Source organism: Lytechinus pictus, chromosome 1, assembly GCF_037042905.1.
Source record: "Lytechinus pictus isolate F3 Inbred chromosome 1, Lp3.0, whole genome shotgun sequence".
NCBI lineage: Eukaryota > Metazoa > Echinodermata > Echinoidea > Temnopleuroida > Toxopneustidae > Lytechinus > Lytechinus pictus.
Genome location: NC_087245.1, coordinates 4,405,535 through 4,420,542, shown reverse-complemented (window position 1 = coordinate 4,420,542; position 15,008 = coordinate 4,405,535). Strand labels below are relative to the sequence as shown.

Sequence of the window (15,008 nt, the reverse complement as noted above, 5' to 3'; positions counted from 1 at the left end):
CCTCGAAGCTATAGAAAGTTATTGGGTGTACAACACAATTGTTGACGCCGACGCCGACACCGGAAATAGTGATACCTATGTCTCGCTCTGCTACGCAGGCGAGACAAAAACTGAAAGCAAACTTAAGCTCAACTAATAAGAAAGTACAAATTCTAATGCAAATGCAAAGAGATTTCTGTTGAATAATGATATATTATGATTGATTACCAGATTCCAAATCCAATATCATATTTAGACTCATTTCTCTTTTAAGTGTTTAGTCAAATTATTTCATAATCACCATCATTATCACCACCACCAACAACAGGTACAGCATCATTATTATTATCATTATTATGAAGTCTTGTTTTTACAGGGTAGCTTCATCAGTGATGTACACTGTTCTCCCTGAGGGCCCTATTAAATCTTCACCAAAATTATCATTTCTATTGTGATCATAGTGACATTCATTTATCTTAAGAGCACAAAGCAATCAAATAAAATGAATCCTTCAAATCACAATATGATAAGGTTTATCATAAAAAAAACACCTAAAGATAGGCCTTTGTGTAATTCCGGATTTACTCACATATGCATGAACAAATATATCATTGAAGAGAAGAAACCAATGGGTTGAGAGTCGTTTAGCATTAGCAAGCTGCAGGGGCTTAGTGCGACTATCACGGATCAAACGCCTGTCTGGTGATTTGATGGATTCCTGAGTCAACAATATAAACATCATTACACATTTGGGCATTTCCATAAAATATGTACGTCCGACCCCCTATATGTGGGACTTTCATGAAATTCTCTGTTTCTGATTTCTTGTTTTTTTGACAGTCTGTAATGCTCTCAAATGACCATGATTTGGTCAGTTTATGGAGTGAAGTAAAACTTGAGAAAAATGGGGGCCGGACGTACAAAAAGGTTGATTATTTTATGGAATTGCCCATTTACAAAACATTTTGTCAGGTAAAAAAAAATGTTTAAGAGGAACTACATGTCATCCAAATGATTTAATACATATAAATTACATCTTACTCTGAGGGATAAGAGTGTAAACCAAAATAGATTTGTTGATAACAACATACATGTAGCAGACATATAACAGCTTCTAAAAAAAAAAAAAAAAAAAGACTAGGATGATGTTCATACAGCTGTTTATAACATTATGCAGGACTATACAAATGATTGGTCTATGGCAAGCCAAAGAGATTTTCTGACTTATTTTCTAGTCATATCAGTTACAGTGTAATTTACATGGTTTAATACTCTTCTTAACACACATTCTAAATGCAAATTGAATTTCTTCACAACTTGTCAAGGTTGTTAATAGAAATATAGCCAAAATTTGCTACAAATGTCAACAAAGACTTTTGGCATCGTATTTAGCCCTCATACTCCCAAGTATTTATTAAATCATATATAATTTCATGGAAAGCTTTATGAAAAAGCCCCTAGAACAGATATCTATATGTATAAATGTGGTTATGTCATTCGTTTGCTGCTAGTTTTCTAGACGTACCGCTAGTTTAGCAGGACACGATTCCCAGAATGTCCTTGTGTCATCAGCATCAGATTGCTTCTTCTCTAACGTCTTCTTCAATTCTTCCCATGATGCACCACTCTCATTAAGAAGACTATACTCGCCAGAATCCTGATAAACAAATTGACATCTAAATTAATATTCAAATTTGAATATTTAAAAAAATTGGTGAATGATCGTACATGGGAATACAATCTTTCTAACAACAGCAAAAAGGGAGCAAGTGACATATGTAACAATCTGAGGATTTAGTATTCTCATACTTAAGAATTGTGCACTTCTGCGCAAAATTATATCCTAACATACTTCTACTACTAGGAGTTATGTTCAGCAAGACATCAAGGTATTGAGGATATGTGAATGAAAATAACAAATTCATTTTGATCTCCTAAGAAAATGTAACTGTTTCCACTTTCTATTTGCCATTGAGTAACAAAATAACACCATTCTGTTTTTATAAAACACTTACTACAATAGATCAACATCAATGGAACATACCTCTGGATAGTAATCTCTGAGTTTGGTAAGGAGATATGAATATGATTTGATTCTATCTAATGGTAGCTTCATAGCCATCCTAAGAGGAGCTCCATACACTGTAGGTTTCTCTTCATTTAATATTTCAGTAAATACACCATCATGTTTGGCCAAGGCATCACTAGAAAGAGAAAAATGAGGGCAATTAGGACAAGCTGCTTAAGTTGATTTTGTCTAGCCCATATATATTGCTACAAGTTTGCAACAATATATTAAACCACAATGACATAATAGGTCTAAACACACTAAATCAGGGAGACCATAGAGACACCAGAAATATGATGAAATCTTATCCATTATTACTAGATTGAGGCATTTTGGAGACAAGTCACAAACGCGTATTTTGTCTGTGCAATTGATTAAAAAAATACAAGTATTTTTTTTAAAGAAATAAAACTTTGATATTCCTTTATCATTTTCTTTGATCAAGGTATCAGATTAAAGAGCAAATAATGAAGTTTTGATATATGTGACTTTCTTTTTTAAGTTCAGATACCTTCGGCAAAATGATTGTTTGTATCCTTTCTTTTGATTTTTTTTAATCACTAATGCATGAATGGGTAATTGTCTAATATATGAAATAGGAGACTCTAAGGTTTACAATGATGAGTCATTTGTCTATTACATTTGTGATAAAGTTATGATAAAGCATCAATAATTCTTGGTTTTATCTTTTCTTTGATGCAATATACAAATGATAAATGAATAAATAATAAATAAAATGAAATATATTTGTGTGTCATACTTGGCAATTTTTCCTAGGTGGTTGAATCCAGTGATTGTAATGAAATCACAGACAGCATTGGCGTACTCCTGGAAGAGCTGAATATAGCGACCAATCTCCTTTAACATCATTACATCCCATAAGTCTTTGTTGCGCTGAACAAGACCTGTCAGATGTAGACAGTTCTGTGCAACAAGGCCACACACTGATCCATAGAGATCTAGGATAAGCCTCAGAGGTCCACTGTAGATAGTTCCTTCAACAGACTTCTGAACCTCTGTAAAAAAAAAATAAAATCATCCTACAAATCATACATTCTGGCTTCATCATGACACCATTTGATTAATACACAGGTTGTTTGTAGTAACAGAAAAAACAAATAAAAAGTTCTGATTAAACGCCACATTTTAGCTCTTCACATTCTTCTCTATTTTTGTCCTGGACTGCATTACAGAAATATCAAGAAAATCAAATCTCAAGTGCGATATGATTTTCAGCCCATTTGAAGTGCACATAAGGAACTTCTATCATATTATAATGAGTTGCATCTTGATTTAATTGGTCAGCTCATGCTACCACATACCCATCAATGGGATTACACTTTGAATAACATAACGTATGCATGTTCAGCTTAGTATGACTTTTTAAAGTCAACCTTGGGTATAAGGAAATTCATCAATGTCATAATTTCTACTACAGGAAATTTGCACAATGTCCATTGTAAACAAAGAGAAGCACACTGAATTTTCAAGAAAGTAATGAATGTAAAAATATGCATCATATCTGGAAAATCTTTTGAACAAACATGCAGTTTAGATGTTGACGTTGCCGGCTCTCCATAGTTGTGGTTGACCAGGTGTGTGTTTCATAAAGCTGTTCGAAAGATACCAATGACTTTACGCACGACTGGTGACCCTTTTATTGTGCTATGTGATATCCCTATGTAATTGATTTATGACCTAGGAATATGTTCCAGTCGTGTGTAAAGTTGTGCGTACGAACAGCTTTATGAAACACCCACCAGATCAATTGCAACTCTTCGTAAGATGGGGACAAGGGCCTTACCTGAACTTTGTAAGGTCTTGATGATAGATGACTTGATGGAAGAAAGCTGACTGTAAAGAAGTCTCTCTGTGGCTGAAAATTCATGGGTGATTGCAACAAAGCCGTTACTGCTCTTATCAGCTATACAGGCACACTGGTCAACCGAAGCCGCAACGGCCTGTAACCAACCATTCTGAAAAAAAATTCAATAATATTTTGTAAAATATTGCATGCTTATGTGACAGATATAAAAAAAAAAAGTAATCACAGGGAACAATTAACAATCCAAAGGTATGTTCAAAGCTTCTCTTAAGGTTTTGGTCACTATTCCACTTACAATATTATAGCCTAAAGCTGTTATGATGTGGATGATTTGAAATATAAACACCTTTTAGAAGATGAATTTTGCAATTTTACATGGAATTCATTTAAGTTGGGAAACTGGCCAAAATAAAAGTAACTGAATATTTCTTCATGGATAAAACTTTTTCTCAGGCACAAAATGGGCTGAAAATTGCAGGACATAATATTTGTTTGCAATTTGTTTATGGGCAATAACTTAATTTCATGATAAGTGATTAACGGGTCTTCCTTAAAGAAATAAATGAATCAAGAAAAAGGGAATTAATTCTAATAAAATGTGATCTTCAAATTTAAAAAAGAATCAGCAGAAAACAAAAAAAATGAAAATAAAAATCTCAATGATCACCTCACATTTGCAAGTTTTAATGTAAAATTATATTAAAATTTACCCAACGTTTTAGACAAATCTTCAATATTTTACTACCAAACTGGACACTAGACCATACTGTGATTTATCTAGTCACTAACCAATTATGTGAGGGATTAATTTTACAAGTATTTCAAAAACTTTTATTTCATCACTTGTTCTTTTGTTCTTTTTACAGGTTATTGTGGTAAACATTTGACAATCCTGTCTAGTGTTTTTCTTGAGGAAGCAACTAATTATGTTATTTAGTTTTTAAGTCCTTGCTTTGTTCCAAATATATAATTCATTTTTTTCAAATCTATAGCATCACTTACAAGCATAAAAATTATCATGCCAGAGAAATTGCATATCATTAATACATGTATATGGTGCTAATGGCTAATGAGCCAATTAGCCATTACAGGCTAATGAGCAACAAGATTTTCTAGAATGTATCATAATTTTTTTTTCTTTCAAGTCTCAAACATTTTTTAAAAGCAAATTGATCATGCCAGAGAAGATAATTATAATGTAATGTTAAAAGTGTAATTTCATGCTTGCATATTGTGCTCAAAATGGCTCAAAAGATCAATAATATTGTTCTTATTGGTTAGAATTAATAGATTCTGTATTTCATTTCCTGATTATAAAGATGAGCCATGAGGTTTGCTGAAAACCAATGAAAAAGAAATAGTTAAAATAAAAGGAAATACATTTAAAAAATTAATTTGATATCATATGTTTATAAAGAATATCTGCTGACATGATTTTACATAAACAAGAATCATTAATTAACTAACATAAATATATAAAAGATAACTTCTTCTGCAATGTTTGAGATTACATGTATTTCCCTGGGTTTTAAGGTGTACCAACATAGCCCGACCTAATAAGGGCTACTAAACTTGGCCTAGTGATCATTCTGTATTATGGTGAAAGTGGTGGAATAATATCCCTAGTACTCTAACAATACTCCTATCTTAGGCAAATCTACTGATGTTTTTACCTTCTTAAGAAAGGTGAGTTTCTCAGGCTGTTTTGCTCTGGCTGCATATTTGACGGTGGGTGACTTAGAGATGGATGATGACATTGGCCGTTTCTTTGACTTATCACTTCCATCCCGTAGAGGACTCTCGGGAGTAGGAGTACTGTTTGAGTTCCTTAATTCTTGAAGGCTACCACAAAAAGTCAGTGAAAAAAAATCAGTCATTATATATTCATATTTTTTTCATGTATAAAAGTATGCAATTCATGCAGTGTCAAAGAATTAAGACATCTCCTGATTTTAAGACTCCCCCCCTCCCCCCCAAAAAAAGCTACTTGAATTCTTTAAATTCCAAAACAATCTGCTTTTAGTTAAGTTCAAGATGCATTCATGGACAACAGGCTATCAAACAAAATAGAACAAGAATAAGAATGTGGTTACCAGAGACTTTTATTAACACATTCTTAGAGGAAGGGAATAACATAATTTGCTTTCAGAAAGAGATAAATTATAATACCCAGCAATGCCAGCATATAAAAAAAAAGGGATGAATCAGCAATGATCCTGATTGTGGGATTGGTTTAATGTTTAATAACATTTGATATCACTGATATGTTATGACTTGGAGTTTGTACTATCATAATGAGTAAAAATAGATCTTTGGTGGTATATTTTCAGTGTATGAACAGGAAAGTTGTAATTCTGTGACATCACAAATCTTGGAAGCATTGCCAATGGTACGATTTCCTTTAATAACGTTGTTGATTACAACATTCAAATGATATATCTTTCTTATTGTTTAATTGTTCTTGAGCTTTCATTGATCATATCCTTTAATTTTTCATACAAGCTGACTTGCTCAATGTGTTTCATTCTATTAAAATCAAACTAGCATTTTATCCCAGTAGTTGTGTGATCAGTGTGTGGCAGGTATTGTACCTTGGTTGTTTTCCTAAGTAGTACACATCTGGCATGCAGTTGGTTCCATCTGCAAGGAGAAGGGTATGTGTTCCCCCTACTGCTGCATCCCATACAGGTGTGTTGTTTGGCATCTAAAAAGAAATAAAGTAGTCAAAATCAGATTTGAGAAATCAACATAAATATTTGTAATGATTTTCTTTTCCATTTGCTCATATTTGTTACATGGCATTGTTGTTAAAATTAGAAATCAAGTAGAGATTGCTATTATTATTATTATCTGTTTGGCATCACCTGTGCCTGGGAGGCGAAAAGCGAACTGAATCACTATGACCCGCAGGTCTCTCCTCCCGATATAACTGATTGGGGGGAATGCAGGTGGACCACTACACCGGGGTTTCCCCCTACTCTTATACGAATAGTGCAGTGGGTTCTTAACGTGCTATGACGGGCATTAAATGTAAACAATAACTCATCATTGTAGATATCAGTATCAGTTATATTTCTGAGCAGGATATTATCATTTGGAATAACATGACACATCATAAAATTGATTTGACCAATCGGAAGTGCATGCTTGAGACTTGGGTTTGGTTTAAAGGGGAATCCAGCCTTGGCCATAAAATGTTGTGTTGGGAAGGAGAAAAATAAATTAAACAGAATGGTGAAAGTTTGAAAGAAATCGGACAAGCAATAAGAAAGTAATGGCTGCTTTAAAATTGAGATCACTAATACTATGTAGATTTCAAATTGGCAACTGGGTAAGTAAATTATGACAAGGGGCAAGGACAACTTTCCCATAGGCCAAGTACTTTATTATCAGGGATTTGTGGTTTTCTCCTAAGAACCCAATCCCCTGGGGCAGTAATCTAAATATAACCCAGGTAGTATATTGTTTTATGTCCTCATGAAAGAAAAATATCATTTGAAATAAGACTTTTGGGGAAAATGACATTTTAGCCATAATATGTATTGGAGTACATGGAAGAGTAGTCCTTGCCTTACATCACTATGACATCCCATATGCGGCCAATTTGAAGTCTCCATGGGTATAGTGATTACCAATATTTACAACTTTTAAAAATTCATAACTTTCTTGTTGTTTGTCCAATATTGTTCAAACTTTCACCTATCAACTTGTCTGATTTTTCTTTTCCTTATAAAAACAAGTTTTTATTTGGGTTGGATTCCCCTTTAATTGCATATGATTATTTATGAAACACACTCTTGGGAAAGGTGAATTTCCATTCCAGATACATGAATGACATCTTTCTAGCATGGGGAAAGGAATAAATTCAACTTTTCAATCAGCCATCTAATTTTAATCAGACATATAGAGGAAGTGATTGACATCCTGAAAGACCATATTCATGAGTTACCATGACAACAGCCTTTCTAGTCAACAGTCCCAATAACAGCCACCTCTATTTGACTGTTGGAGATGAAAATGTAATTATGGTTTCCTGTATGAAACTTCCACAGAAAAAAAGGGGAATACCATACATACAAACACATTCACAGCATTTTACATGCACTGCATTTAGAAGAATAATGGTGTGAGTAAACTTCGCGAAATTGATATATATTAATTACTTCAAATAGAATAGTAGAAATCATATCTTTGACAAGTTTCTTATAAAAACAAGTGGATCGCCTCCAGCAGTCTCGCCTGCATTACATGATTCAATATAGCAGGCTTTTTAGCAGATGTTTAAATCAACTATTAGAGATGAATAATTATTTTAAAAACACCATTGATATGATAACAAAATACTAAGTTCATTTACCCTAAGTGATCTTTGACCTCAATCATGTGACCTAAAACTCGTACAAAATGATCAGTAACACTTGATTACCATACCTTGGTTCTTTACCTTTCATTCAAGAGATATCCATCATCCAGAATTCTTTGACAGGTTGGAATCATCAGACACTCAGCAATTTCACAGGACCACACCTTTCATTACTTCACCTTGCATTCAACAAACTCAATAATCTACTGGAATTGCCATTTAAAATATCTGCTCTAGATCTAAAGGGAAGTTCATATCCCAAAAATGTATAAAATCTGGACATTTCCTACAACAATGTTGAGAACCTGGACAGACTGCAAACAATGTAGAACCTTAAGACATTCTCTCTTGCATTCTACCAAATAAGAGAAATTACAACCACTGTCTTCACTAACCTACCTTCGATTGAAACAATCAACCTTCAAGGAAACAACATCATGGATGTCTCTCCCATCCAATTCCATACAGCAGCAGTGCTGACTTTGAAAAAACTAAGATGATTTTTTTTTCTCAAAAAGCACCATTCATTTGAATAAGTTTATTAATCTCAAATGACTTTGAACTTGATCATACATGTATGACCTGACACTCATGCAAAATGTTCAGTGATTACCCTTGTGTCCTAATTCCAGGCAATTGATTATTAATTTACTTTTAAAGTTATGATAAAATTTCAAGTCCATCCCAGAAAAATTATGATTTGAGTATCAATAACGAAAAATCAAACAAGCATAACTTTGAAAATTTCATCAAAATCAGATTTAAATTAAAAAAAGTTATATTTAAAGCTTAACCCTTTGATCCCTGAATTAATTGGGACGGACGGGACCCTCACCCTGAATTATATGCAGATGTCAAGATTATCGGCAAAATGAAGGAATACATGACATTTGAAATAAATAATCTCCTATTCTCATGACTCAAGCACAGCTGGTACCGGCCTGGCCCGGCTGATGTTGTTTAGCTTTCCGTACTTATGATAATCTCAAATTTTGTCTCAAAATCACTGCTTTCACAGAAAGTAAAATTTATCAATAGCTTACGTATAGTCCATATATGACCGATCGTGTATTATTGCACCACGAGCCTCCTTGGTAGGATAGTATATTTTGATCATTTTTTATGCTTATAAATGAAAACCAATTGTTGACAAAATTATAAACTGAAGTTATAGACAGAATATCTCTAAAATGTCATTTTCAAACGTCACCTTATATCCAAGACCCTTGCTTTTCGAATCACATAACTTGAAGCCGGTATTCTGGCATTTCGGGTAGAGAAGGTTAACTTAACTTTTGTAAAACAGTTGTATGCACAACTCGATGATAAGCAAATGGGAGTCGATGATGTCCTTTGCTCACTATTTCTTCTGTTTTTTGTTTGAATTATCCAACATTTTATTTGTTTCACAGATTTGATAATTAAGAAAAACTTGACTGAACCACAAAATGTTAAAACAATGGTAATTTAACATGTTTAGGGAGGAATAAATTATTTTGTTTTGCATGAGAAAATATCTTATATTTCATATAATGAAAAACAAAAGAATTGGTGATTCGGTGACTTTATCACTACCCTCATTTGCATAGCTACCAGAATGTGCATGTAACTGTTTCGTGAAATTAAGCGAAATTCTAAAGTGTCGTAACTTCGTTATTTTACATTCGATTTTGATGAAATTTTCAGTGTTATGCTTGTTAGATTTTTCTGTTCTTATTCAAATCAACTTTTTGTTTGGGTGGACTTGTTAATATCACAACAAACGGTCACGGTCAAAGTTCATTGACTCCCAAATGACCTTTGACCTTGATCATGTGACCTGCAACTCAGGACAGATAATCAGTGATACTTGATTGCCATCATGTCCAACTCTGAAACAAAGATCTATATTTTTTAATGATATTTCATAAACTTATTAAAAACCTTGGTTAAGATTTCAATGTTGATAACCCCAACATGGTCAAAGTTCTTTGACCCTAAATGACATTTGACCTCAATAATCCTCCTGCAATACAATCAGCGATACTTGATTACCCTTAAGTCCAGGTTTCATGAACTAGATTCATATATTTTCAAAGTTATGATGATAGATTGACGTGAGAATAGCGAAATGAGAGAAAGAAAGATAAAGAAATGAATGGAGACAGGTCTGAGGGAGAAAGATGGCATTTCCTATCATTCTCCATCTTCCTTACCTTTAATCTTTTTGGAACAAGTTGACCAGTGTGTCCAAGCTGGCCATCAGAGTTACATCCCCAGGTATAGACTTGACCATTGCTTGAGATAGCGACACAGTGAGATGCTCCAGCCACAATACGTACAATGTTTTTACTGCTAAGCTGCTTGATAATACTCGGTGTATGCCTGAAAGAAATGTCAATCAAAAAGTACAACTACTGTCCTGAAAACATGAATATCGGCAATAAACATATATGAGTACATGTATGTAGAATACAAGCTGAAATAATATTCTAGTCCTAAAGCAGTATCCAGATCCCAAATACATGTGAGTATATGTGTGAATGCATCTTGAAATACATGCACTGTACATAGTTCATACACTTTAATGTAGATTCAGGCAGAATGGAGCAGTGCAATTATCAGCCTGTTTTCATTTTGTGGTGACCACAAAATCGCTTTCAGTAAACCTCAAAATGCTGAGAAATTGTTGCAGAAATTTTTTGTAACTTTTGCAAATGACCATGAATTTGAGTTATATTTACCCTTTTTTAAAGAATAGCTCCTTTGACTATCCATGTCATATTCTTATCATTTGTTGAGAAAAACTTCCCAGTAAAAAGTAAAATCAAGTGGTCGACGAACTTAATTGATGTACATACATTTTTCATTTGTGATCATGAACAAATTCAATAATTTTCATTTTTTTAATGAATAAAAATATTTTTCTTATAGAAAGTGGTATGAAACGTGACTGAAGATATCCAACCCACAAATAAATCAATTTCAAAATTTAGAGAAAATGGCAATTTAGGGAATTTATATTACATGACATATGGAGGAGCTGCTCGTTTGTGATGTCACGAAATCAATACTTCAAACATTTAAACTGTTTGATAATCTTCAACAGATTTTCTTCAAACCTTCACCAATACAACTTTATAATTTCTTTTTAAAACCAACTTATCGTCAGGGTGAAGTTCAAGTATATATGCATATATACCTCTCATCTTTTCATGGTCAATAGCATCTTCCTTCCATTCTTCTCTAAGAAATACCTTCCTAGATTAGAAGCTGACAAATCTGGTTGAAGGAAGAATGCTTAATTCATGGTCATAATTAATTTAATGCCCTTGAACAAGTCTGTGAGTAATATGACATTGTCCTTCCAGGTCAACAAACAAATCTAGAAATACACCTCATACATTTTAAGAATTTATGGCTCTTAGGCTGAGGAAATAAGGCTTTTCCGTCAAGTCAATTCATACAGCTACTCTTGACATTAGCTACCTAAGGAACTCATTACTCACACTGACAGAAACCCACAATGAAGGCTAGCCAGATGGTATTAAGGAATTGTGACTCAATTGAAAAGGGCTTTATTCAGGTCATTCATACCCAGAGGCATTTCAAGTCAATTTAGCCTGCATTGCATTAATAACTGATACACAACATGTATTGGCAACATGCCGTATGATGGCATACATGTATGGCTAGATTTCAGGCTTTCTGCAAAAAATATAACTGACTGAAAAGTGAAAAATATCAAAACTGATTGGTTATGATATGGAGCAAAACATTATACTGCTTCAGGTAACATGCATGTAAAAGCCTAGCTTTTACTTTCATTTAAACTTTCTATGGTGTCACCCCCCCCCCCCCGATACTTTAAATGTGGTCATATAACTGTAGCATAAAGTCCTATTTTCTTTATTCAAATCATGCTCATATTGTTGTAGGCAATGTTCATGACATTTTATATTTTAAAGGAGATGCAGATCAGAATAAATGAGAAAACCCAAGATGCTTTATAATGGCGATTCGGTAAAAAATCTATGAAAGGAAAACAGAATCATATTTTATAATTCAAAAAGATTATGTTTGACATCACAGGCAGGTAACTGCCCTATACCTGTATGTCATGTACAAACTCCATAAACACCACCATTCCTACTGCTCAAATTGAGCTGTAATAATTTTTAATATCTTAGAAAATGGTATTGATAAACTTTTTATCACAAAACTACCATTTTAAAGCTCAAAACTATGTTTTACTTTGATGCATTTTCACAAACCTTTACCAATATACAGTATTTTATTTTCCTCTTAGATGTAAATCCATGTGCTTATGTATTCATGTATCAAATCCTATGCATATAGTGTCTCAAGGAATTATTTGTACACTACATATATACAACAATGAAAGCTGAGAATAAGCACTAGATGCTGGAACAAAAAAAAATCCTAACTTGGCTATCATGAAACATAATGAATTATCATAAAATGAGAGTATAGCCTTGATTTTTTGCACCAAGTTACAAATTGTGATCAGTCAGAACGATCATGAATCATATGCGATAGTGCATGATTTCATACCTCGTTGTGTTCATTGCAGTGTAGCGCACAATGCTTCAATGTTCATGATTTATTATTCTGAAAGATGAGATGACATGCTTTCATTTCATATACAATTCCTAGTATTTCAATTGGTATCATTGTGCAAATGATTTTAGAATAATGGATATATCTGACTGCTGTTAATACCTCATTGATATTTGTACAGGGGTATCTCAATTACACTTCAATAATCAAAGAAAGGTATGAAAATATGCATTATCACACTTAATGAATTATAATCATTCATCATAACTTGCAACTACATTTAGGTGAAAAATGATGAAAAATTATGAAGACTATACATGTAGTACTCTTCTCATCAACAGTTCATTAGATTTTATGAAAGCCAGGTTATGAGATTTTTACTTCCACCATAGCTCTTCCACTCATGTTACAGTGTACAAATGGTTACTGGATAAACTGTATAGAGTAATAATGCATCTGCCATCAGGGTAGTAATTTGATAAAATTGACAAATAGCTTTTAATAATTACAGAGATACCCTGCAAACTTCCTATGTCCATGTTGGACATGATGAATGAAAATAATTTGATATACGTAAGATTGTATCTCTGATGAGCAATGAGTACATTGGCAGGCATTCAGATTATCAACCCTGTCACTCAAAGATTCTGAAATTTGTCATAAAGTATGATATACAGGTTCAAATGAAGCATTATTGTAATATTATACATGCACTTTAAACATATTTTGATGAATAGATTATAATTGTTGAATTTGTGTGCATGGACCTCACTGTATAAATGTGATCAATCTGAGAATACAATAGGCCTATCTATGGGCTTTGAGAACAGTGGCAGAATAACAGTTTAAAAGTGCGGGGGGAGGAGGTGATCACATGTCCAAAAAAAATCACAATCAAATGGTAATTTTTACCTTTTTATAACACAGATGGTGTGTGTAAGAACCTGTCTATAGCAGCCATCTGTCTGTAAAGGCAACATTTTGTATTCCCTCTGGTGGTAACAACAGACAGGTTTCACTGTTTTCAAATTTCTGACATGTCACCTCAAATCAGGTTTCAAAATATAAAGCGAAATATGGAAAATACTGAAACCGAATTGAACTATAAAAACCTCATAATTTATGATTCTTCTGTTACGTCACCAGACAATACAACTCTTTGATGAACAATACACATCTCATGTGCAATTCCACATGTTTACATTTAAGAGTGATAAATGGCAGTTGCTGGAAGGACAAACAAATGCAGATCCACCTGGGGGAGCGTTTCATGAAAGGATTTGTCAGACGTTTTGACAAATCCCGTTTTATCCGACAGTTACCATAGTTAAAGTGGTTCTCAGCCAATCAAATTTAGGGGAAGTTGTCAGATCTGACAACTTGTCGGAAGAAAAGTATGTTGATGTAATGCTCCCCAGACATGCATATGAGTATTGACTAAAGGTAATAAAAACATTATATAGCAAAAGAAGGAAAAAAAGATAAAGAAAAATAGGGGATATACTGTAACAAAGGGAGGAGAGAGGAGAGGAGAAAGGGGGCGTGGGGAGACAGACCAAAACATACATGTACATGTGGGCTATAAAGAGCTTTGAAACTGAATCTTTTCCTTAATACAACAATTGTGAGGGATTTTACTTTCAAGCACAGAGACCACCTCGCTATTAATCATCCTTTCACCTCACTCTTGCAGCAGTTGATTATTCCTTACTCATTCAAGAGAGCTACATGTAGACTAAAACTTGTCTAGGAATCATGTTCATAATTTCATCAGATGAAATGTTGTACAAGAGTACAATATTGGACATACATGTATATAACCTCATGAAAATCGTTTTTCTTTGTTTTTAAGCTACACCTATACCTTATTAAAAAAAATTTATTTAGTTTTGCGGATGCAAATGAGGGTATGACGTTATGTATACGTATGAAACCTTTCCCTTCTCTCTGTTTATGCAAAGGCGAGATAAAATAGAGCAATCTCCCTCGGGGCATGCCTCAGTTCAGCATAAATAAATTGCTCTGTAGACTCCCAGACCTTTCCAACACAAGTGATATTAAAACGTGTCTGCATACTCGATAAACTGCTCACTAGTCACTACCCTATCCTTAGATGAATATGTGTGGTATTTAAGGCTCTTTCTTATTGCCATATGCGTGTGTAGTGACTGAACTACCTGTACGTGGTATATTTCTGGAAATTCCCCTTCTAT

At 33.6% G+C, this 15,008-nt stretch overlaps 1 protein-coding gene across 3 annotated transcripts in view; it reads right to left on the bottom strand.

Annotated features, from left to right (window-relative positions):
- Positions 1–15,008, bottom strand: part of LOC129256086 (alsin-like) — a 48,731-nt gene that overhangs the window by 20,367 nt on the left and 13,356 nt on the right. For all 3 annotated transcript variants that reach the window (XM_054894378.2, XM_054894390.2, XM_054894384.2), the window contains exons 4-11: positions 10,431–10,599; positions 6,464–6,576; positions 5,546–5,714; positions 3,852–4,023; positions 2,808–3,063; positions 2,024–2,183; positions 1,505–1,636; positions 569–697 (exon numbers count right to left, since the gene is read on the bottom strand). In XM_054894378.2, coding sequence (XP_054750353.2) covers positions 569–697; positions 1,505–1,636; positions 2,024–2,183; positions 2,808–3,063; positions 3,852–4,023; positions 5,546–5,714; positions 6,464–6,576; positions 10,431–10,599 — 1,300 coding nt within the window. The remainder of the gene's footprint in view (positions 1–568; positions 698–1,504; positions 1,637–2,023; positions 2,184–2,807; positions 3,064–3,851; positions 4,024–5,545; positions 5,715–6,463; positions 6,577–10,430; positions 10,600–15,008) is intronic.